This window comes from Eptesicus fuscus, chromosome 3 (assembly GCF_027574615.1).
Source record: "Eptesicus fuscus isolate TK198812 chromosome 3, DD_ASM_mEF_20220401, whole genome shotgun sequence".
NCBI classification, from domain to species: domain Eukaryota; kingdom Metazoa; phylum Chordata; class Mammalia; order Chiroptera; family Vespertilionidae; genus Eptesicus; species Eptesicus fuscus.
The window spans coordinates 77,144,046-77,170,431 of NC_072475.1; the positions used below are offsets into that span (position 1 = coordinate 77,144,046).

The window sequence follows — 26,386 nt, forward strand, 5'->3', positions numbered from 1 at the left end:
AGATTAATATTGACATGACCCTATAAGGTCTGTCAACAATAGAATTTTTTTATTCAGTAGTAAATGGGTCTATAGTTTATGTGATGGCTTTAAGCACTTCAGAGTCTCACCTTTTATAGATTTTAATTTTAATCCAAGGGATCCCTAGTCCATCTGGCCCCAATCTCCCTTTCTAGTGCCAGCCCTGCCCCCTCCTCAGGTTGTCCATCATCTTCCACTCTGCTCCACAGCCTTACTGTAGGACTGGAGGTTCCCTGGCTACTCTGTTTAAGTGTCTGTGACTTTGACCACTCTTTGGCATGGAGTGTCTCTCACAGTCTTGATTTTTTTTTCCTTTAGGGCTCATCCATCTTCTGGCACAGCTCAAGGTTCATCTCTTCCACCAACCCTCCTAATATCTTCTGCTTCATCTCTCTCACAATGATGGGCACTGCCTCTTACTACAGCCCATATCTATGTCTGCCTTGTGCCATAACATTTTTCTCTTGTTTCATTTCATGACTATTTCCTGCTCCTAGGATAAGGATAAGCTCACTGAATTCAGAATTCATGCATGCATCTCTGTATTCCCAGTACAATGCTTGGCACAAAGTCGGCGTTCAATAGATCTCCACTGGATGAATGAATAAATCCTACTGCAAACAGTTTGACCTGATGAACATCCACTCTCACTACAGAAATTAGTGAGCACTTGATAACCTTTCAGCTTAGATCAATTTGATGATTTAGACTAAAGTTGCTCAGAAACATACTGGCATAAGGAAGGGGCAGTCATCAGCTCTGCAGAGCTTGGTAACGCAGTGCAGGAAGACGGTGGACATTTTCTGATTCTTGTGCTTCACAAATCGGAACACTTCAAAGGAGAAGCGGCCCTGCTGGCTTCTACCGTTTTCAATGACCGTGGTCTGCGGATCTTTGTCACAGCTGCATTTTAGGGAATGTGAAAACAGGATATTATTGGAAATTACCAGCCCACTGGGACTCGTAAATAAATCTCTGCAGTCTTAAAAGTACCCCACTACATTAAGAGCTAACAAAATCATGCCATGCTAGAGACATTTAATAAGAGAATAAGCTAGCTCAACAGATATAAGAATGACTTTGATCATAGAACATAAATAGATCAGTTCCTGATTATGACATTACTGTCAATTTTTAGAGGTAATTTCACATGATAACAATAAAAAATATAAGTATATATAGTGAAAAGTCTCCTCCCATCTTTTACCCTGTCCATACCAGTCACATCCACATACAAACCTGCCAGAGGTGATCCCACTTGCATTGTGTCCTGCCAGGGAATGTACAAAGAGAAGCACAAGCAACATATTCTTATTGTTGCTTCCTTATTGCACAAGCTGTAGCACAATCAATATGTTTGGACCTTGCCTTGTTTTAAAATTTAGTAATGTACCCTAAGAGATCCTTCCATATCTATACTTAGCGAGCCTCCTCATTCGTGATCCACAGCTGTATAGTATTCCATTTGACAGAGTTTATTTAGTTATCTAATTGTGTATCCTTGAATATTTTACTTTTTACAAACAGAGTAAATAATAGGTTGCCTTATAATGCAGCATTTTGAACATGTGCAGGGTATCTATGCAATATATCTGTGAGATTAATTGATAGAGTTTGCTACATAACCCTCTATAAATACTGTTACATTTTTGTACTTCCTCGTTAATATATGAAAAAAATCCCTATTTTCCCCCAGAGCTACATGAATAAAGCCTATGAAAAAATGTTTGGATTGTTCCCTATTTGAAGGGAAAAATAAACTATCACCATATAATTATTATTTACATTTTTCGTATACATTAGAGCCACTTTGTGTTTCTTAATTTGAAAACTGCTTATGTCCTTTGCCCAAATTTCTATGATTGGCCTCTCCATTCTGATTCCTACAAGTTCTTTATATGTTAGGAAACGGGCATCCTTGCTTCATATATAAGTTGCATATTGTTTTACTTTGTCATTTGGCTTTGGACATTCCTCACAGTTTGTGTGAGTGTGTGTGTGTGTGTGTGTGTGTGTGTGTGTGTGTCTGCATGTGTGCACACATACACATTTATTTTCATGTTATATTTTCAATATTTTCTTTTATGGTGTCTAGTATTTGGGCTGAAGACAGATTTTCCATATTCCAAAGTTTTAAAAATATTTCTTATCCTACCTAATAATAGACAAATATGCAAATTGACCGCACCTTCGCTACACACAAGCCACGCCCACCAACCAAGCCACGCCCACCAACCAATCAGGACGAGTATGCAAATTACCCCAACAAAGATGGCGGCTAATTTGCATATCAAGACAGATTAGAAAGAAGCCAAGAGATGCTGAAGGGAGCAAAGCTGCAGAGAAGCAAGCAAGCCGGAGGGAGGAGAAGGGAGGAGTGGAGGCGGGGCCGGGGGAGAAGGAAGGAGAGTGGGGCGGGCTGGCGGAGAAGGCAGGCCGGGGGACAAGGGAGGAGCGGAGGTGGGGTGGGGTAGAGTGCAGCAGGAAACCCTATTGCAGGATTTTTCCTGCAATGGGAACGCTAGTGTTAATATATTTTTCTACCACTTTTAAAGGTGTAGTTTTTATACTTAAGTTAATAATCTGTGTAAAGTTCATTATGGTGTATTGAGTGAAGTATACTACAGATCTAGTGCTATATTTTCTCATGGTTACCCATTATCCAGCACTATTTAAAATATCTCTGTTTATCCCACTGCTTTGTGATATCACAGCCTACCATAATGTAAATTCTCACGTTTTGGATCTATTTCTCAGCTTACTTTTCCAAATTTTTGTCATCTATGTGTCTAGTCTTGCATAGTATCACATTTATTTAATAATTTTAGAGTTTTATTAACTACTAGTGGCCTGGTGCATGAAATCTGTGCATGGGGGGGGGGGGCAGGCAGTTTCCCTCAGCCTGGCCTGCACCCTCTCCAATCTGGGACCCCTCAAAGGATGTCCTACTGCTGGTTTACAGGGATCGGGCCTAAACCGGCAGTCGAACATCCCTCTCGCAATCTGGGACTGCTGGCTCCTAACCACTCACCTGCCTGCCTTCCTGATTGCCCCTAACTGCTTCTGCCTGCCAGCCTGATCACCCCCTAACCACTCCAATGCCAGCCTGGTTGATGCTTAACTGCTCCCCTGCCAGCCTGTTTGCCCCCAACTTCCCTCCTCTGCCAGCCTCGTCACCCCTAACTGCCCTCTCCTGCAGGGTTGATCACCTCCAACTGCCCTCCCTTGCAAGCCTGGTCCCTCTCAACTGCCCTCCCTTGCAGGCCAGGTGCCTCCCAACTGCCCTCTCCTGCTGGCCATCTTGTAGTGGCCATCTTGTGTCCACATGGGGGCAGGATATTTGACCACATGGGGGCAGCTATATTGTGTGTTGCAGTGATGACCAATCTGTATATTACTCTTTTATTAGATAGGATAGAGGCCTGGTGCACGGGTGGGGGCCAGGTGGTTTGCCCTGAAGGGTGTCCCGGATCAGGTTGGGGTTCCCTTGGGGCATGGAGCAGCCTGAGTGAGGGGCCTGTGGTGGTTTGCAGGCTGGCCACGCCCCCTGGCAACCCAAGGGGAGGCCCTGGTATCTGGAATTTATTTTCCTTCTACAATTGAAACTTTGTAGCCTGGAGCGGAGCCAAGCCTGGGGCTCCCTCTGAGGCCCGCAGCCATTTGTGTTGGGTTTATAATTGAAACTTTGTTGCCTTAAGTGGGTGGGCCCGGCCAGGGTGTGCGGAAAGCTTTGCTTCCCCTGTTGCTGCCGGCAACCCTGGCCTGCTCTCTCAAGCTCCATCCTGCCGCCATTTGTTTGAATTTGTTTACCTTCTATAATTGAAACTTTGTAGCTTGAGTGGAGGCTTAGGCCTGCAACGGCTATGGAAAGCTTGGCTTGCTCCGTTACCTGGGAAACCTTGCTCACTGTGGCTGTAGCCATCTTGGATTGGGGTTAATTTGCATACTCTCCCTGATTGGCTGGTGGGCGTGGCTTATGTAGCAGAGTGATGGTTAATTTGCATAGTACCATTTTATTAGAGAGGATATTTGTTTTATTCTATTATTTTGGTTTCTTTGGGGGATTCCAATTATGCATGTTATACATGAATTTAGTTCCTTTTGCCATCTTTTATTTCTATTGTTTCTACTCTAACATTTTTATCGTCTCCTTCACATTTGTTTCTCTTTAATTGAATTTCTTATTTTTATTTTCCATATCCCACACTGTGCTGTCTGCTGTGTCTATTCTCCTTTGCACGCCTTCTAATTATGTCCTCCATTTCAATAGATTTGTTTTTTTCAATTTCATCTAAAATTTTCCCAATTCCCTTTTCACATTTTCATGGCCTTAAATTTTACTGTTCTTTCTGACCTGAGTTCTTTTGATTGTATCTTCATAAATATAATTACTTCTTAAATTGTAAAACAAAATAATTGTTAGAATATTTGATTATAAATCTATCTGTTTCATGGCAACATTTATTATTATTATAAGTTTTTTAATCATCACCCAGGATATGTTGAGAGGGAGAGAGAGAGAGAGAGACATCAATGTGAGAAACATTGGTTGGTTACCTCCACTACACAACTGGACTGGGGATTGAACCCACAACCTTTTGGTGTATGGGATGGCACTCCAACCAATTGAGCTATCCTACCAGCACATGAAAATATTTTTCCTAATGAGTTTAATTCATCTTTAACAATTTTTTTTCTGACATTTTTTGCATTTCTTTTGTAGTATATAGGAACATTGTCAGAAATGCCTTCATTTATTGAATATATATAAAAGCCTAATCGACCGTCGCAACAGAAACAACCAAACAGATGACGGAACAGGCTGCATGGGGCGACCAGGCCAGCAGGGGTGTTAGTGAGGGATGACCTAATGACTCAACAAGCAGGCTGCATGGGGCGACCAGGCTGGCAGGGGGGGTTAGTGAGGACCGACCAAATGACTGAGTAGCGGCTGCGAGGGGTGACCAGGCTGGTGGGGGGGCAGTTGGGGGCGACCAGGCCAGCAGGGGGGGGGGCAGTAAGGGTTGACCAGGCAGGCAGGCAGGTGAGCAGTTAGGAGCCAGTGGTCCCAGATTGTGAGAGGGATGTCCGACTGCCAGTTTAGGATCGGGCCTAAACCAGCAGTCAGACATCCCCCGAGGGGTCTTGGATTGGAGAGGGTGCAGACTGGGGAAAGGGGATACCCCCATGCACAAATTTTGTGCACTAGGCCTCTAGTTCATATATGAAAGAGTTGGATTTTCCCAGACCTGTTTGTTTGTTTGTTTGTTTGTTTGTTTTGTTTTTACCTTGGGGACTCATAAGGCAATGTAGAATATTAATGACCTTCCTCAAGGGTTTCCCCAATTCATGGGCCACCCTCCTGTTTTACAATGACAGGCAATTTTTTTTTTTTAATAATGTAATTGTGCAGCTGAGTTTTCTCTGCCCTGTGTTTCTCAAGTTTATTCATGATCATATTCCACCATTTTCTCTTAATCTTAACTGTTTTTATTAGCACTATCATATTTTGGACTTTCTATGGGCTTTTTTTCCTCCTAGTTTTACTGAAACTGGCATTTTGGAGACTTCTTTTAGTTACACATTTCACTCTTCTATAGTTTCTAACAAGAAAACTGAAAAGACTGAAAACTAAGCTGAAGCCAGGGTAATACCAGATAGAAGTTTGATAATTGTATTCCACATTGGCAATTTGTGATTATTATAGACATTTTGGAAAAAGAAAAATGTCAAAACAAAATTATCCACAATTTCATCATGCATTAGTAATCTCTGTGAACCATTTTATGTATTTCCTTACAGTCATTTCTATCATATATAACATAAATGAGGGTAGCTGTACATATAATCAGATATGATTCTTTCACTTTATAGTTATTACATTTAAATTATAAGAACTATATATTTCAAGTATAGAAAAACTGAGGAGATGGAAAGGGAGAAAGTAAAAAACAACCAACCATTTTTTTTTTCTATTTTATAAATAATTACATGATTGCAGTGCCTGGGTGAGCTCTCAATTTACTGGTTCTCCGTAATTCACCTAGCAATTTCCTCATTGCTGAACATCCACTTTGTTCCCATGTTTACCATTTTAAATAGCACTGATATACCAGAAAATTATCAATATTTTAGAATATGCTTCCCAATTTGTAAACATAGAGTCAAAGAACATGAAATCTTTTAAGGCTTTTGATAACTTTTCTCAAAAATATTGCCCAAATTAACACTTCCAGCAATGCAATATGAGTATCAGTTTGACCATAACCTCTGAACATCATGTTCACCTTGATTAGCCAATAAAACAAATTCTTTTGGTTTCTCATCATATTACTCCCATCGTGTGTCAATTAGCAGCAGTGATCTGGGCCAACTGCATTTTGTAAGGATGATTAGAAGCCATTGCTTGACTCTCAAGTCTGTTCTGCTATCAGATAAAAATGCTGAAAGGGAACTGAGATGATTGAATGTTTTCATGATCAATGTCCCCTTTCCCCAAATTTAGATTACATTCACTCTATCACTGTCTATTGGGGAATGAAGTTGAAGTTACTGGCTCTAATAAAAAAATGAATAGGAGGCTATTTTATACTTTCATATTAAATACTGATAAATGGAGAAAAGCATTTTGGGGTCTAAATTATCTAGACCATTACTTTAACTTTACTCTCCTTTTAACTTGTGAAGAGTCAAGTCTAGCTGTGAATAAATAGTACCCTCCCACTGCCTTTCTCTTATTGACAATAGTAGCCTAGCCATGCTTTTGCCAAGACAGTGAAATATTCCCATATACCCTAAACATGAATAAAACATATTTGATGAACCTAACTTACTTGCAACTCTCATTCAACAATAGCCTTATCAGCATTTCCTGTTGAAAACGGGTCTCAATTTTTATACTTACAGCTTTATAAGGAATAAAAGTTCAAAATATAAAACTTCACATTTGAAAACTATAAAAGTGCCCTATAATGTGTATCAATGGCTTGTATTTTCCAATTCAATTACCTACAATTTAGTTTTTGCTATCAGTGCAGGACTTAGACACCTACCTAAAGAAGAGATCGTACCGAATATCATCATTTGGATTCCCTGATGGGGTTGTGTAGCAATAATCCATTAAGACATTCCATCTGCAGGAAGAGGCAAACAAAATCCAGAGTCACAACTCCTTTTGGGTAAGGCAAGTAAATATTGACAACTGTCTTACCCCATGAAATATAGTTTTTTATTAGTTATTTGCAGAAGATTCTTATTGATTAGGACATTCTCCTGAACTCAAAGGTGTTTTAAAATCTGTAATAAGTTGCCATCCTACATCAAATGGATGTGCGTACAAGGCAAGTGGACGGTCAAAGCCTGAGGAAACAAAACCCAAAAGTGAGCTGCATAGATGCTTCTAAGTTCACTGTGAACAGTGGTAGTCTGTTTCCAAAAGTTAGTGTCTCTAACAGATGACAAGAATATTACAATACCACATACAGCAAAGGAGTTTGGTGTGTAAATTACACACTCTACATTATGCCAGAATCAGTGGTGGTGGGTAGAAGAAAGCCATGAGGCAAAGACACAGCCTTCCTCCACAAGGACAGACTATACGTACATGTATACATTACTTCATTTCTACTCTGGTGTTATAAAAATTACTAATCCATGGGAATTGAATGCCAATAAAAGAACACAGAGAGAGAGAGAAGCTAACATAGAACCAAATTTCTAGAGTATAATAATCTCTTCAGGATACACAATTTAAGTAATAATATGTGAGAAACCCAAAATAAGCCATTTACATATTAAATTTTTATAGGACAGGATTGGATCTTTAGCGTTTGAATTCTCTTTCCATTTTGATCATTCTAAATTTTCTAAGTATCATATGGAAATGGAATGATTTTTTTTGGTGGTTTTTCTTTACAGAGAGATGTTTCTGAGGATTGTTTTATATAAATTTGGTGAAGATTCTTGTGAAGAGAGTTCTTTGATTTTTTAATAAACCTTTTTTATTGAATAGTAACATACAAATAGAAAAGCACACAAATCATAAGTTTTCACAAAATGATAGCATCTGATTAATCATCTTTCAGGAGAAAAAACAACAGAACATTTTGGCATCTCAGAAGATTTCCCATGCCCTCTTCCAGTCACTACCTCTCCTTCTTTATTGGAAGACTTGCTATTTTTCCAATTAATGACATAAAAATGAGTGTTACCCCTTAATCTTTATAATTTGTTATTTCTGTTTATTAGCATGATTAAACATTGTGGCAATGACAGTATTTTTGAAATTGAAAGGAATGAGCTAACTTTGTGATTCATGAGGTTTTAGGCAGCAAAAATATTTTAACCAACAAAAGATAAGAGTGTGAAAGTACCTGCCATCCAGATTAGTGGCTTGCACAGCTGCAAATACTTTGGTTTTTAAAGGCAATCCTATACTTGGGATAATTAACTGTTGACTGTAGGTTGAATCCTAATGATGAAAAAAATAAACAATACATTATTGCCTTTCCAACAACAGCATATTTACCATTTAAAACAGTAATGTCATCCAAAAGGGGACAAATCAATGTAAATCTACCAAACCAACTCCAAAAAGGACCTAGTTAATCTTCTAGTTCTCGTCTAAACTGTCCTAAACCATATGCAAGTAACAAATTCTTTTCCATGCATAAATCTTTTTCCCCTAGTTTACAATATATGATGGTAAGTGAATTTAAATTATACTTATCTGTTAGTCAATGGTTAATGTTTTGTTTGTTTCATATTCAATTGTCAATATTCAGCTTACTTAAACTAATATTTCATTTATTTAAAAAGTTTATTTAAATTATACCTGCTTTAGTTTAAGCCCTTAGCCATGGGAATTGAATGTCTTTATACACTGGAAAGTCTTTACCCAAAATCACTTTTCTGGCAATTTCAAATTACCAAATTTAATAGAAAACCAAAAAAAGAGACCAATATGTTCTCCAAGTTGTCAAAATGCATGCGATAGAGTTGTAAACTGTCAAATCATTTAGTCTGGAGGTAAATTGTTTCTCCCAAATTCAGTAAATCTGAAGATATTGTTATTTTGTAGCAAAAATAATTTTTAAATATTCATTATGAAATCTCAAAGTTATCAAGCAAGCAAGACAAAATACAGAGCATATGTTTTAAAAGGCTGGAAAAAAGCAACAGATTTTGAATTTTTAAAATTAAAACAGTAGTAGTTTGTATGTTTAACTTTTTAAAAAGTTGCAATCATGTGGAATATTTCATTCCCAAATAAGCTACATAAATGAGAGATTATATGCTGTACTTATTTATTTCTGTGATAAATGATAATAGCTCCTCTAGCCATTTCAGATAGGTAGTATTTTTATTTAATTATCTTTCTGGCTCCCTCTAAGGACAGAAAAAGACCTTTCCTTTTCTTTGCTGTGGCCTTCCACAATTTATGAAAAACACCTGGTAATTAAACCCCAAGATTGTTAGCTCCTCTGTTCATACTGTGCAACAAGATAAGCTACTCTCAAGGCTACATTCTTGCATCCCCCTCCTCCCTGATGTTTCCACAACTCAAGGATAATTCACACCAAGGAATCTCTATCTCTAATTAATAGAAAGTTCCCCCATCCTCCTCCCCTTTAAACAAGCCTCTTTTAAATTATTTATAACTTTTTCTCTAAGCTTGTTTTACAGGCTTGGGAGAAATACTTTACAGGCTTGGGAGAAATACTGAGATGACACCTCCCTGGGACATTTGTGGTACTATCTCCTAGAAAGCAAACAAATGGTAACTTTTCAAGACAACCCCTGGAATCTGCTCAATTTCAACAGAATCCCCCTTCCTTCCTTGTCGCTTAATAACAGCCACTGCCTGAAAGAGTAGGCCACCCTCTCTTCCCTGAGCTGTATTGACTAGCAATACTTGGCCCTTTCCTCTCCTGGAAAGTAAAATAAACTTTCATTCTACATCTGTTCTTTCAGTTGTGAATTCTTTCACAGCCCTTGTCACTGGCCAAACCCTAAACTCTCCCTTTTCCAACTTTCAAGTAATTTTTCTCTAACTATCCAGCATTTTTCTCTTATATTGTCCAGAAGAAACTTATTTCTTTACAAATATTATACTGCAAAGTCATTTGCAAATAATGTAGTTTAACCATGAATCATCACATTTTTTCCTCCTAAAATTGCTTCTAAAAGATAGTTCTCTATTTTGGATAGTTGCCTTTACTCTTGTCAGTACAATATTGTCTCTAAAATAAATTACATTTATTTTAGATTTTTTTCTTCAACTTTTAAAAACATCCACTATTTCAGATTTACTGTTTTAGTATCTGCTCAGAAGACACCTAATATTTAGGTACAATTTAAATTCACAAGTTCACTCTTACTTTCTATTTTTGCAGAGGAGAAAACGATATACTTATATTGTACAGAAATAAAGCCACATTTCAACTCAAAGTCACGTATATGAAAATATGATAGTCCATATAGTCATTACTTTTTATAAATAATTTTTTCCAACTAATATTTACTGAATCCCAGAACACATAGAAATAAAAATTGCACTGAATCCCAATTGGGTAAGCATAAATTTCCTCTCCAAATGACTAACCAGAGAATAAGAGTAGTAAGTATATAATGCAACTTTTCATCATTCCTAAAGATTAGAAATAAGAGCCTGCATGTGAAATAGGAAGATAGGGTTCCTCATGGTTTTAAAATAATATTTAATTTGAAGTGCTATAATAAAATCACATTTGGGTAGCTAAATGTTAGTGTTTCCAACAAGTAATAAATATGACTTGGGATTAATTAGTGAAAGTATACTAAAACATATTTCTATTACAAATTACTAACTTTTTGATGTCTTATAACTTGGCAAAATATTAATATGGTCCCATGTGTGTTTTTTTAAGTAATTTAGGGCAGTGAAACTCTTGTGTAAAGGTGGACACAGGTCAAAGATATTTGTCAAAACCCACAGAATATAGAACATTAAGAGTGAACATAAATGTAAACTGTGGACTGCAGTTAATACTATATCAATATTGCTTTATCAACTGTGACAAGCATATCCCAAAATAATAGAAGTTGGCTGCAGACAGTGGAGATCTGTGGGGATTCTTTGTACTTGCAGGTCAATTTATCTATAAACCTAAAACTGCTCTTAAAATAAAGTCTGTTAATAAAAATAAAAAATAAAATACAAGTTTTTTTTGGAAATGGTTGAACTCTATTAAATAACTCGTTATTAAATGAATTTTAAAATTCAATTTAATTTTTAATTCAACCATTAGTAATATTTTTATTGTAAACTGATTAAAAATGAGAAGTATTCTGGCACTACCTATTTCACTGATAGTCTGATATCCAACAATTCATTACCTTTTACCATGGAATTAAAATCTTAAAGTTATCATTAAATTACAGGCTTTTGTTTAACATTAAGATTATAGAAACTCTCTGAAGAATTATGTCTAGTTAGCAACAATACTATTACATTATTTCTAATAATAAAGGGAAGGCGTTAACAGTAGTTTTCCTGAAATTATCATGTCTAAATTTTGATTTTCTGCTTTTCCAATGAGAAAATAGTTTAATTTCACATAATATGCTATATAATAAAAGGGTAATGTGCAAATACACTGGATGATGGAACAACTGAACAACTGGTCGCTATGATGTGCGCTGACCACCAGGGGGCACGTGTGGAACATGGCTGGTGTCAGCTGCAGCAGGATGGTGGAGCAGGTGAGCAGGGGGCGCCAGACCAAGGCGGGATGCTGGTCACTGTTATGGGAGCGAGCCTCTGGTAGTTACTGAAAATTCTTTGCTCCTGCATGCTGCGGTCCCACCCGGCACTTGCACCTGCTGCCAGCGACAGCCCTCCTTGCACCTGCTGCCAGCACTAGAGCCACTGCTTGCACCTGCTGCCAGTGCCCAGCACCAGCCCTGCTCTCTCAGCACCATCAGCAGGTGCAAGCAGTGGCTGCTGGCCCCAGACGCCCCTGAAGGCTTCTCCACCTCCTCCTGCTCCTGAGGGGCTATTGGAGCTGGCAGCTGCCACTAGCACCTACTGATGGCGCCAGCCCTGCTCGCACCCGCTACTGGCACCGGCCCCAATCGCTCCGCACTGTCAGTGGGTGTGAGGGGGCTGGTGCCATCAGCACTTGGGAACAGCAGCAGTGGGAGCGGGGCTGCCGGAGGCCGAGGCAAGAGGGACTGGAACGGGGCACGGAGGATGGGCCGAGACCCGCCCCTGTGCCCACTGCAGCCTTGCAGCCCACAGTTTCTTTCAAGGTGCACGAATTCATGCACTGGGCCCCTAGTATGATTATAAAATGCCATGTGGATATATTTTTCACTTTTTTTAAGATCAGAAATTATCATTCTTGTTTCACTCAATTATAACAAATAATAGTGAGTCCACACCAGTCATCAAATAGAAACTTTTTAAATTAAAATATTGTTCACAATAATAATAAACATTTGGTCATATTGGGAATGGATATTGGCACATATTTGCTGAAATTATAGAATCAAGTAACTTAGCAACCACTTACACAAGAAAATTTAGAAATGACAGAAAATCATACCAACAAAAGCATCTTCTTTCCAATAGATTTTAATTTGTTGTTTAGAACTCTGTGGTGTCAGACTACAAACTTATAAACATGATTTTTTAAAATGCCTTTGGAAAATGTCCTACTACAATATTTATAGCTCATTATATTCAAAGTATAAAGCACTGACTTTTAAATCAGTTGTGTGAATTATAACTCAGTGCCATGATGACATGAATAATAATGTAAAAATCAGATTCATAATTTACAGAAATGTTGGTTGATAGATTGAAAAATTGATATTTAAATCAGGCATTTAAAATGTATGAATAAATTTTTTTAATCAACATGAAAATATCATTTAAAGGATTAATGTTAGAGTTATAAATAGAAATCCATGTACTTTTCATATTTTTCTGCCACTGTTGATATTTACATGATGAACATTTAGGTAATATTATGTAGTCAACCCAAATTATTTCAAATGTGACAGAATTGACATCAATCAAAAGCCATGTTAAAGATATTAACACATTCATAACCAAGCATGCCTTCAAGAGAAGTGTCATTTGGATTTTTCTTAACTTTTTAATACAAATTTATTATTCTTCAAATCTTGACCCTGACTGTGGCTACACACACACACACACACACACACACACACACACACATAAATAAACATATACACTTAAAAGTAGAGAGACACTTAGAATAACTGTGCAGAATCACATTTATGAAATAAATTTAAGTCATTTATCAACTTTTAGGAAATAATGAATTTTTATTACACCTTTATCACCAAGATATATGAAAATGGTAGGAAAGATGAATAAATGTACCAAAGGATAACAAAGTTAACGTGGCTTTAAGTAGATTTTTATATAAAATGCATTTGCGAAAATGGTTCCTCAGAACAGTGGGAGAGAAAATAGCATCCTTCACCCATCAACTTACATTATAAAGGAGCAGGTTCAAAGTGCTGACAAATGTACCATTGTTCTCTCTCACAGAAATAGCAGCTGAGGACCTAAAATAGAGTTAGGAAAAAAAACACACAACACATTGATGGAATTTCAAACTAAAAGTTCCAGCTATACCTTAATGTTAGATTTAAGGCACTAAAATCCTTAAGTAGGCCTGACATATTTTTAAATAAGGCCTGGTTGGAATGGGCATATGGTTTAAATCACTAGAGATAGATAATAAAAAGGCAAGAACAGCCAAAAGTAAAGACAAACTGTTCTTTATATATATATTTTTATTCATAAAAGCATCTTTCCCTCCATTTTGCATTACTTATATGAGACTTTTTGCAGAATTTGAATCTGATGCACATATATTTTCATCAATTCTATTAGAAGTTTCATGAGATCAGGGATTTTGTTTTACTTTGTTCACTACTTGAAGATGGCATGGTACATATTGGTGTATAATAAATATTTATTAAATAATTGAATGAATGTCCATACACAGTGGAACTCAGGTATGTTTAGTGTGGAGATAGAGTATGGGCAGAGCAAGACCTGCTTTTCTCTACACCTGTTTCTGTTAGACTCAAGGCCTTTCTTGTCCTGTTTTCCATACTAAAAACTTGTTTTTGACCAAAATATTTAAAATCATTGTGCCATTAAAATCAGCTATGAATGTTTTTTATCTAAAGCAAAATGTGTTCTTCACATTCCCTTGTAACTAAGATTAAACAACAACTATACCTTTGTGATAGCAAACCCTGGAATTGGAGAGGGAAGTCTTCCTATAGAACATCCCATTTTGTCAAAGTTACTTGACAAATTTACATGCTAATTTTGTAACTAGAGGCCCTGTCCACGAATTCACAATCCGGGAGCCCTCAGGGAATGTCGGAGAGCTGGTTTTGGCCCGATCCCACAGGCCAGGCCAAAGAACCTCACTGGTGCACGATCGGGGCTGGGGAGGGATGTGGGAGGTTGGCCAGCTGGGGAGAGATCATGAGAGGGCTCCAGGGTGTGTACTGCTCCTCTCACTCAGTCCTGATCTGCCAGACCCCAGCAGCAAGCTAACCTACTGATTGGAGCATCTGCCCCCTGGTGGTCAATGCACGTCATAGCAACTACCCAACTGGTCAACTGTCTGCCCCCTGGTGATCAGTGCACATCATAGCAAGCAGTTGAGTGGTCTTAGCATATCATTAGCATATTACACTTTGATTGGTTGAACAGATGACAAGACGGCCAGACACTTAGCATATTAGGCTTTTATTATACAGGATGTGTATATAACCCTGTCTTGAAATATGTGTTTTTGGAAAAATGAATGGATACATAACTGTAAACAAAGGCTATGAACTCAGTCTATGGCTGGAGCTCTTTGGCTCTGGGCCATGCCACCTTTCTTTGCCAATCATCAGCATCTGTGCAGGTGACACCTCAGATTCTGAGACAGCAGAATACAACAATGAGCATATGGCAGAGACTGAAGCCATGCAAACCCAACAAGGTAGTCACTGAATGTTCTACACACTGGAAATATGACAGGTCCTTCTGGACCGCACAAGTACCCAGAGTTCTTAGGTTCTTGGGCTATTTTGAAGGGTGCAAAGAGAACCTGAGGCAGACACCTGATTAGTTTGAGGTTTAATTTGGAGGGAAATATATATAATAAGTATATAAAAATATAATATATATTTTATTGCTTGAGCTTTTGATATGGACCATACAATTTAGATAGATGATAGATAGATAAGACCTAATAGGGTTTCCATCACATTAGTTTGGCTACTCTCAACAAATTCTTCTAAATAAATTCTTATAAATCTTTATAATTCCTTCAAGGATAAGAAATGACTCAAACATAAAGGCAATATGAGACACCAAGAATAAAGTGGAACTTACGAAGCAAGCTGTGTATTATTAACCAGGTATTCCAATGGATAACTACAACTAAATTTGTAAAGAAGCCCGGGTAGATAGCTGATGATTGTTGGTGGATCTGGAGTATCGATGTATCCTGAAATGTTTCCTATTTGTACTGAAGTTGTGTTTCCATAAGCACTGGCTCCAGGGACTGTGGATACCTGTTGAGATGGTAAATAGCTATGTATAAATCACAGCATTTCATATGCAAAAGAAAACATTAGACCAGATCATTATTAGGATCTCTTCCAACTATAACATATCATGATTGGAAATTAAACAAACATAATGCTATCTTGAAGTGATTATATGTGTCTGAACTTAATGAAACTTTATATTTACCAAAGGCAGTTCATAAATAAAAAAGAGATTATATGTTCATAGTGCTATAACAAGTGATTGAAAATGTTGAAAATGTTCATGACAATTCCAAATTCTGTGGCATGGTTTAAAAGATTCCTATTAATCTGATCTTGTTTTCCACTTTACCTTCATATTCCCAGGCTCCCACTCTTGGTTAATAATAATGCCCCAGCCCCATAGGCCCTTATTGCTCAGGGCTTTGTGCGGACTCCTCTGCCTCCTCTTTCCCCACTTCACCATGACATATGCTACTCCTGCCTTGGATCTCATCTTTCTTAGGAAACTTCTGACACCCTCCCGCCCCTGCACATGCAATGTCTATCTCCATCATAGGAGTGGCCACAGAGCATGAGCAGCCTCCTGCCTTGGCAGTCTGCTCAGCCATAGTGACACCCCCTTGTTCACCTTCACATCTTCGGAATAGCACAGTGAGGCCGGCATCTGGGGGCCCCCAGGATAAATTCTAAAGAAATGATTTAAGGTCACAAGTGTTCTGAGAGTCGATCTTCTCAGCCAGTCTTCCTCTGTGGAACATACAGATTCTATCTGCTTCCAGGGCAGTAGTTCATACATGGGTTTCAGGGGGATCACGAACTCCCAAAAGTATAGTCCATGTGTGTATTTTCCTGGAACTGATGAGCTTTCACTGTATTTTCCAATCCCACTAAAATTTAAGAACTATCATACCATATTAAAAATAATCTTAATAAGGTAATGCTCTTGACCTTCATAATAGCATAGAGGAATGCAGCCTCTTTCACTATGTCAAATATCTATATGACACTCAATAAATATTTTTAGCAGATATTATGGAAACCTGTCAGTTAATTTTGGACAAAAGAATAAACTTTAGGTATACATGACCCTAGGAGCACATGGGCAAAGCTAATGTGCTAATAATTCATGAACAGAGCCAGAATCATTATGAACACTTTGATTCAAATTCAAGTAATAACTAGTCTACTTAATTTTTTCCATGAAGGATTATCTTTGGAATAGATTCCAACATTGGTGACATCAAAGACAAAATCAGAAAACAAGCAGATTTTCCTCTCCTCTCACCACTTATCTGACTTCTCACTAAAATACCAGTTCTGTCTGTGAAACACACACACATGCTTTGCCTGGAATTTTACCTGAATTGTTCTGTAGGCAGCAGGGCAAGACTAATCCAGAGAAGATAGCTTAGTGAAGGAAGGCCTTGGGGTGTGGTGGGGGGAGAGCAAAGGCTGGGGCTCTCCACATGGACTTGCTCTCTCCACCAGGAAACAGACATGTAATAATCAACCTGCACCATTGCCCCTTAGGCCACTTAATAACCTCTCTGCACACAACTCAGAGAGATGAATAAATGTTTTTTAATAAAGTGTCAACAATACTCAAGCTGTGGGATTAGGATGGTCATGGGCACAATATTCTAGCTGACCCCTGGTAGGAGATAAAGGACTCTCTTTCCTATTGTTCTCTCTCACCAAATCTTAGAAACTCTGCCCTCAGAATAAGCAAGCCTCCTCCATAATCCCAAACAATAATTTATGAAGAGGAAAAGCCAATTTCTCTTTCTTCACTAGGCTAAGTGACCTTGCTCATCATAGTTCACTTTTGTCTTTGCTAGGATTTATCAATAATGTTGTGGAGTGGATGCGAGTGAATGAACACTGGAGCCCAGACCAAATTAAAATTTAGGGAGCCTTTATTAGCCGGCTGGCCGGGCCAAATGACTAGCTGGGAGACTGCTCTGCCATTCTCCACGCAGGGAGACCAGAGAGCAGCAGCCACCCTTTGTGTAGGACTGCTTTTAAGCACATTAACCACATCCGGTTTTTGCAGAACAAGTAACCCAAAACAAAACAGTTTTTCCCAAGCAACGTCAGGATCATGCCAATGACGACCATGTTATTCACAGGGTCATCCTGTTATTCAGAAAGCTGAGTGTTCTGTGAAAGAAGGCCTACGTGCTGGGAAGGGGCCATGAGACCATATCTCAAGGCCTGGCCTGGTGTCAGCACTGACAATTCTATATGGGGCACAGTCCACGGCCTCTCTGGAAGCATGCTCAAAAATTCCCACTCTCCAACAAATAATATTGTATTTAAATAAGCAAAATGAAAAAAAAAAAAAACAGTACAAAATGAATATCAGTGTAACTCTCTCCAGATCATAACATTTTTACTTCAATTAATTTTAATTCCCAGTAGAGTCAATGGTTTATTCAATTCTATTTTTGGTGTTCAATGCATGAATAAGTAAAGGGACAGCATAGACTCATACTAGTAGTTCTTATTCTGGGTGGAGATATTTGAAGTGATGTTTTGATATTCTCAATGACTAGAAAGAGTGCTACTGGGATTTCATGGGTAAGATTGGGAATGATAAGCATTATGAAATTCAAAGGACAGCCTCACACAATGAAGAATTTCACACTGGATATGCTGACAGCCCTCTTTTATAAAACATTGGTGTGAATTATTCATTGTTAAACAAAAAACCTAGACAATTCTAAAAATTCCCTTCTATACTTCATCTTTCTTTCTGAATGAGGTCACTAAGAAGCAATAGGCCAAGGGATTCATTGCCAAATTCACTGGAACAAATAATTTCTCTATGATAAGATGCTTCCATAAAAAGCATGAGGAATGTAGCTAATGACAAACTGGAGAGAAATATTCATCAATGTCATTCACACAAAATAATGTTGCTTAGAGTAGCACAGCCCATCTCAGGCCCCTCAACTGCCTGGCTACAATAAAGAAAACCATTTTTGAAAAATAAAATTGTATGTTTGGGAGCAGAAGCCTCAAGCAGGCAAAGGAAAGTGATTTGTTCAGTTTTATTGGAATTTTCTCTTGAAAGATAGATTGAACTTCTGGTTATTTCATGGAAAGGGATTTTTTTTTTCAGTTATGACCTCAAACCCAGCACACTATTTTACACGAATCTTACCACTAAGTTATTGCCACAGCCCTCCAAGGTGCTGAGATTGATGATGAAAATAACCACAGCAGGAAAGGTGTTGTTATTGATGAACCCCCTGCAGTGGGAATCCCCATGCCTTCCGTTCAGGGCAAGATCTGTTTCAGAATAACCGGAGAAAAGTACTGTGCAAAAATTAATCTTCATTGTAATGGCCTGCACCCCACAGTAGACACTGATGTCTCTTTCAGCTGAAATTAAAATACATAAAAAACAAATATAAGTCATAAAAACACAGTAGAGGATATAAGAATGACTTTAACATCCCCTGACATATTTATTTGCCCTCTCAATCTGTTTAACTCATTCCTGTATTTGAATACACCATAATCCAAAGTGAAAGGTATAGAAGAAAAGGAGCCAGGAAAACAATCCTTGATTTACTTATTCAGGGAGTGATCTTTAGGTATAGGATTAGTTTATCTCTGTTTCCCTCATAGTAGATGTGTGTTAAATGTTGGTTGGGTATTATCAAATGATTAGAGAATTTAGTAGGAAAAAAATCAGGTTACTGAGGAAATTCATAGCTAAAGTAACTGAATTATTCAGATCTCCTATCTAGAGTAGTGAGGCTCACCACCTGATGTATGTTCCCATCATAAGGAAGAAACAGTTAAAATCCATCCTAAGCCCAAATTGTTAAGAACTTTGATATTTTGTAACCTATCTTATCCAGGATGTAGAAACAAAAACCATTCATTAGAATCCCAATTTGTTTTACCTATATTAAATTCCAATAGGGTAAGAAAATGAAAAATAGTATTCTGATATGGCAAAAATATGCATAGACTAGTCAAAGAAAAGTTTGCCAATCACTATGCCTCAATAAAAGGAACCAGGGCCCTGACTGGTTTGGCTCAGTGGATAGAGCGTCGGCCTGCGGACTGAAAGGTCCCAGGTTCGATTCCGGTCAAGGGCATGTACCTTGGTTGCGAGCACATCCCCAGTGGGAGGTGTGCAGGAGGCAGCTGATCGATGTTTCTCTCTCATCGATGTTTCCAACTCTCTATCCCTCTCCCTTCCTCTCTGTAAAAAATAAATAAAAAAATATATAAAAAAAAAATAAAAGGAACTAGGCATGGAAATGTTAAACACAATTTGCACAGTTTTCCATGACTGTGGGTTAGCAGTGATGGGATCCATTCTAGGTTTATAGAGGTACACACACACACACACACACACACACAAGCTTTTCATATCTCTATTTTGTTATTTTTCTACGTGTAATGAAGAAAATATATGCAGAAAATGAAGAGGTTTCCTGCGAGGTAATTTGCCAGAGGCAAAGGCATTTACTTTTATTGGTTTTGGTAACTGTTAAAAGTTGAATTGTGCCCTAAACCCCAGTACCTCAGATTGTGACCTTATTTGGAAAGAGGGTTATTCAGATATAAGTAGTTTAGCTGAGGTCATACTGGAGTAGGGGGGTCTCTAATCCAATATGACTGGTGTGAAGACACAGAAACACAGAGGAAACATCATGTGAAGACAGAGAATTGGCTTCCATAAGCCAAGGAGTGCCAAAGATTGCCAGCAAACCACCGCCGGAAGCTAGGAAGAGGAAAGGAAGGATTATATTCAGAGCCTCAGAGGAAGCATAACTCTGCTGACACCTTGATTTTGGACTTCTGACTTCCAGAATTGTAAGAAAATACATTTCCAATGTTTTAATGACCCCGCTTGTGGAATTTAATTAGGGCAGCTCTAGGAAACTAATGCAGTTACCTTGCCACTTTTTAACACTCTGTTTTACCACTTTGATAAAGAATCCAAAGCATGCATCAGGTTTCCAGACTGTTAACACAAAAAAAATCAGAGTAGGCTATGTGGAGAAATGCAATTGATTGCTCAAAAAAAGAATACAAGCAAATTAAAAATATTTTAGTTAAATGATAGGATGTTCACCTAAGAAAAAGTAAATGTTATTCAGGGATTTTTGGCATAGAATTAATTTCCTTAAATACTTCAATTCTAATACAAGGGTAGAGGTGTTCAATGGCATATTTCTTTGGAGTATTTATTCTCTACACTTTTTTTTTTTTGCTGGCAAAGTGAATCCTATTTTGAGTATCTGAATAAGTCAATATGGAAACTCCTATGTTTGATAATAATTTTAAACTCTTTACAAAACAAAGAAAACCTTTTTTTCATGGCCAAAAGGCAATATTCGGCTAGTTATTATGGAAAAATTCAAGCAATATTCCCCTTGCAGATAGAAAAAGAAAATGAATTCATTATGAAGTACACTTTATTAACATAGAAAATAATAATTACAACTTTCAGTTGAGACAGCATCTCTATTAGCCTTCAGCAACATTAACTGTTTAAATGCCAACATGGCTATTAAGTGATGCTCTTTACTAAAAGAATAGAGTTAATTTTAACAAAGGTTTAGTGAGTGCCTACTAACTTCAAAATGTATCTTCAATCTATTGATATTTCTCCATCCTCAGGATATTCCTTGGCCCTTGCTACTATTACCTTACCCCCTGTAATACTATATTAACTCCCTAGCTGGTCCCTTTATTTCCACTCTTAACCCCTCTCATTAACACAGCCATTAATACATGAATCCAATCATCTCACCTCCTTGCTCAGATCTTCCATAGCTTACTGACTTGGGTCAAAAGTCCACATCTTGAACCTGGTCCTCAAGCCTCTCTGTGATCTTATGCTCTGCCGCCCACCTGCCTCTGCATTCCCCGCTCTTTACTATCCCCCTTGGTCCCTACATTTGTTTCACTGAACTTCTCTCAATTCTTTAAAAGCATTACTAAGACTGATAGAAGCCAGAATAGTGGTTACCTCCTGGAGCGGAGCTGCCTAGAATAGAAGAAATAAGAACAAATTTAAGGGGTGATGAAAATGTTCTTTATCTTAATCTGGGTAGTGATTGCATGAGCATATGTTCATGTTAAAATTTCAAGGTGTACCCTGAGAACTGTATGGTATTGTATGTGAAGTATTCCTTGATAACCTAAATCAAGCCTTTTTAAAGCCCTATGACAGGTTTTATACACAAGGCCTTCAGTATGTGCTCTATCCTCTGCTTGAGATTCTACTCCTACCCCCAGCCTTTGTCTGAGAAACTCCTATTCTTCCTTCAGGTCTCAGATTTCATTGTCCTTTTCCCAAAGACATCCATGATTCCCAATCTAATTTATTCCACTCTGTTCTAAGCTGTTATGTTGCCTTAGAGTCATATATGTATTGTATATTTGTCTTTTCATTAAACTGAAAGTCCTGGAAAGCAGGAAGTTATGATATTCATCAATGTGCTCCAGTGAGTGTTCAATGAATTAATTAATCAATTACATACAGTGCTGGAGCCAGAGACCGCACTGAGGATTTACAAAGCAGTGGTCCTTGTTGTCAAGTGGATCACAGTCCATAAGGGGAGGTAGACGTGACCCACAGTATCAGAAGGACTGGGCAGAGAGGTGGGGTGGCATAGAAAGTGAGCCTCACCCAGACCCACTGGTTAGAAGCGGCCTCCTAGAGAAGATGGCATTGAGCTGAATTTTGACGTATCAATAGGAGTTAGCTGCACAGAGTGAAAAACGTGTAACATGGAGGGGACAGTGTCAATAATGACACCAGTGTGCAATAGGCTCTGGTTGGAGCTGGAGAGTTCAGTTTTCATTAGGATTTAAAATGCAAAGGAAGAAATGGCAGGGAATGAGAGCAAGTGGCAAACGTGCAGGCAAGATCACCGGAAACCTTTATGTAGAAAACTGTCTCTGTAAAATAACGCAATGTCTACCTGAATGTCACATCAAATCCTCAGCTATTAGAGGGTTCACTAGGAACTCTTTATGCCCAGGGAAATAGAGAGCAAGCATCATTGCATTATTTGGCATGTCATAAATGTATCTAAGTGAATACATATCATTAAATATTACAAAAGAGAAATACCATTCTTCTTAGCTTAAAGCAACTGAAGACTTGAGTTTTATCACCTTTGCTTCAGAGGAATTTATTGATGTTTACAATAGCTTTACAAATGGCGGTGATTACTTTGTCCAGATCTAGAGCTCCCTTCTTTTTTCTGCTTTATCACTGAAGAGGTGTAGCCCCTGCAATGGAACTGAATTTGCTACAGGCTGATCCCACATGGAGATATGATAACAAACTAAAGGCATTTTGCAGTGTAAGAAAAGGATCTGTTCAAATCCATCCTAACCCAGTTTTCTAAAGACTTTTCACTGCCTCTTCCAAGGAATACATCTTTTTCTGATTGTAGATACTAAAGACATCCATTCAGCACAATTTGTCCATTTGTGAGGCTCTGGGGGTGGGGGTAAGTTATTTCAAGCTGCCAATGGGCAATTTCTGACAAAGGCAGGTAAAATTTTTTTGAGATACTGAATAACAGTTGCTCTCAATAATTAATTTTTTTGAGACTTCTTCTTATTGTTCAATCCCTGGCCTGAATTGTGACACCGCTTGGGACAATACTTGAATATTAAACAACAACAAAAATCAATGAATAAATGCCTTTAGATGTTGGATTTTTAGTGTTTTGTGTTTAAAGATACCAAGTATGTCTAAGATGGCAGGCCTGCTTACAGAATTTATGTGCCATTATGTTGCCAAAATGGAATTTTCCCCTTGATACTTTATCCAAGCCAACCCTTTCATAGAAATTTTAAAAATACAGTATTTCATTGAATTCAGGTTAGAGAAATGTTCTGCACTCCTTTCACCTATGAATCAGACATGAATTTGTTTCAGATTTTTAAAAATTATTACATTTTAAATATACTATCACACTGTCAACCATCTATCTACATATAAAAAGGTGTTCTGATTAGGAGTTCATAGAATATGGTTGCCATGTAAATGGGAGTCAAGAGGGGATGGATCCAATTCTTGGAGGAAAAAGAGGGGACATCTATAATACTCTCAACAATGAAGATTTTTAAATATATCACTTTACTTCTTTATCCACAATAAAGTTCCATTCCTAGAACACCTAATTATACTTTTCCTTTTAGACATAATTACTGACAATATATTTTCAGCATATCATTCACATATCCAATAAGTATATCTAACTTTGTTCTTGTTCTCAACAATTGCATATTCAACTGGCTTAAAACGAACAGCATCTGAATGAGGCTAAGTATTCCTAGCTGGTGATAGACAGAATGACTTTCAACTCATGTCAATACTTTTAAGTTTGAGAACATTTCCTTTCACTAATGTCAGAATATTTATTTTAACATTTTTTATTATTACCTGGAATAATAAGAGTGCAGATCAATGCAATTATTCAAATAATTTACACACACATATTCTGCAATACAAGCAAACATGGTAACACCCCCAAATTGGGCTGTCAGCTTGTAGTTAGCACAGTGGCTCAAAATGTTCCTTCACCAATTATATAAAAATATAAAATTCTGTATAAAAAGCAATCTTGGGGGTCAGTGCATAATAATAAAAGAATGGGTTGCACAGGAACAGGAGTTGAAAACACAAAATCAGTGCCACCCCTTTAAATAAGTTCTCCTAATTTCAAGATCTAAACTACATACTACTTCATGTCAACAACAAATTCAAGCAAAGTATGTACTGTTTACATATTATGTATCAGTCTCTGTGCTGGACTCTGAAGATAAAGACATTAACAAGATTCCTTTACTACAAGGAGATTATGGTTGAGTAAAGAAGATAGAAGAAAGCCAGACAATTATAATGCAGCCCGATAATGATACAATAGAGGTCTGTATACCATGTAATATACAACCATGTTTGGTAGAATAGAGGCATTTGGAAAGAATTGTTGGGGAAAAATAAAATAGTTCTAACTGGCTAAATTCTATAAAAAGTTGAATAAAAGATGGCATTAAGAGAAAGGAATGTCGAACTGATACTAGCTTTCATGACTGAGTACATTATTTCCTGAAGTAAGGAATACAGGAAGGAAAAAGATAAGCTCAGTTTTTGAGAGGTTGGGGGTACATATGGGACATTCAAGCAGAAATATACAGCAGGTAGTAGGAAATATGAGTTTAATGTTTGGAGAATAGAACAGAGAAAAAAATATAAAATTAAGAATCATCAAATACTCAAGATGTCAATAATAAGCAATAACAATAGGTGAACTGCCCAAGAGAGCATTCAGATAAGAAGAGAAATAGGCTGAGAACAAAATAATTATTTCTACATTGTCCTTTAATGAGACTTTTCCTCATTTCCCTGATGGAACATAATGATTCTCCACATCACTTTAGCTGAGTCTACTATATTGCTTACATTATATCTAGAAATGAATATTTACTTTCTTGCTAAATTATGAACTCATTGAAAGCTCTGAGTTTCCCCAGAGTGCCTAAGAAATACTCAGCAAATGTTTATTAAAATATACTTGATTCAATTATTTCACAAACAGCATGCATGGTTTCTAACTTTTTAATATCAAGTCCTAAGATTCACAGACAAAAAAAAAATGTGCACAATTAATAGGGGTTTGTCTAGACTGTCCATCTGTAGCTCGTATTTCCTATCTGTATTCTGCCAACTGCCTGAGATGATTCCTGTTTTCAGAGTTTTAGATGAAAATTCAAATCCTTAATGTCAGGTACATTCTGACTTCTAATTAAGAAAATTCAACCCGTTAAATAATATGAATATAATGGTTTTTCATTATTTGTTTAATTACTTAACCTTTTTTAAATGCATTAGTCTTAGAGACTAATTATCTTCCCTCATTATTAATGAGTTGTTTTTTTAAAAAAATCACTTCCCATTAATAGTGATAGATTTGTTAATCCATATTGTCATTAGTAGCAAGCAAGTGCATGACAGCCTCTGAAGTTGACATAAGCACCATGGCTATGTCGCAACACAGAGCTAACAAATCATTATGAGTACCATGTCTAACTGGCACTTTTTTATATGTTACTGTGCATATGTATTACTAGAGTCTTATTAAAATGCAGATTCTGATTCAGTAGATCTGTGTGGGGCCTGATTTGTGCATTCCGCACAGGCTCCCTGGTGAGGCCAAAGTCTCAAGTCTTTTATTTAACCAGTTGAGTTCCTTAATCACAAGTATATATTTTGACTGGGCAGAAGATAACCCTTAGGTAGATTCTGTCTGGTGAGATCAAATACTCCCACCAAATATGTATTATCTATTTGTATGATTCACATGCTCATAAGGGAGAAATTTATAGGATAAGGGACAGGAGAGAGACAGAGAGAATGAGTCATGAAGCAGATAGATGTGTTTCATCTGACTTTCTTCCTGAGGAACTAGCTGATTTGAATCTCAGTGAACAAAGATTCATGAAAAACTTTGTGAGACTTAGCCCAAATAAGTCCATTCTAGTGCTCAGGTGGCAATGTATCAAACAAACTTGGGAATAGGATTTGTCTTCTCCTACCCCCACCTCTACTCCATTCAACAAACCATAGCAGTTTAATAACTGAAGGAAGGAGATAGTCCACCTCAAAGGGCAGCTATGCCCTGGGCACTCTCTGAAACTATGGTCAGAGACATGGGGGGAGGATAGGTGAGTCTATTGTGAGCAGATGGAGGCTCTGTGCGGTTCAGATGCAGGTATTCGCATAAAT

At 37.6% G+C, this 26,386-nt stretch overlaps 1 protein-coding gene across 1 annotated transcript in view; it reads right to left on the reverse strand.

Moving 5' to 3' along the window:
• The window catches only part of LOC129147986 (zona pellucida-like domain-containing protein 1), a 45,836-nt gene that overhangs the window by 7,006 nt on the left and 12,444 nt on the right, over positions 1 to 26,386 (reverse strand). Inside the window, exons 3-8 of the mRNA XM_054712151.1 lie at positions 18,773 to 18,993; positions 15,446 to 15,627; positions 13,530 to 13,602; positions 8,394 to 8,491; positions 7,074 to 7,154; positions 753 to 924 (exon numbers count right to left, since the gene is read on the reverse strand). Coding sequence (XP_054568126.1) covers positions 753 to 924; positions 7,074 to 7,154; positions 8,394 to 8,491; positions 13,530 to 13,602; positions 15,446 to 15,627; positions 18,773 to 18,993 — 827 coding nt within the window. The remainder of the gene's footprint in view (positions 1 to 752; positions 925 to 7,073; positions 7,155 to 8,393; positions 8,492 to 13,529; positions 13,603 to 15,445; positions 15,628 to 18,772; positions 18,994 to 26,386) is intronic.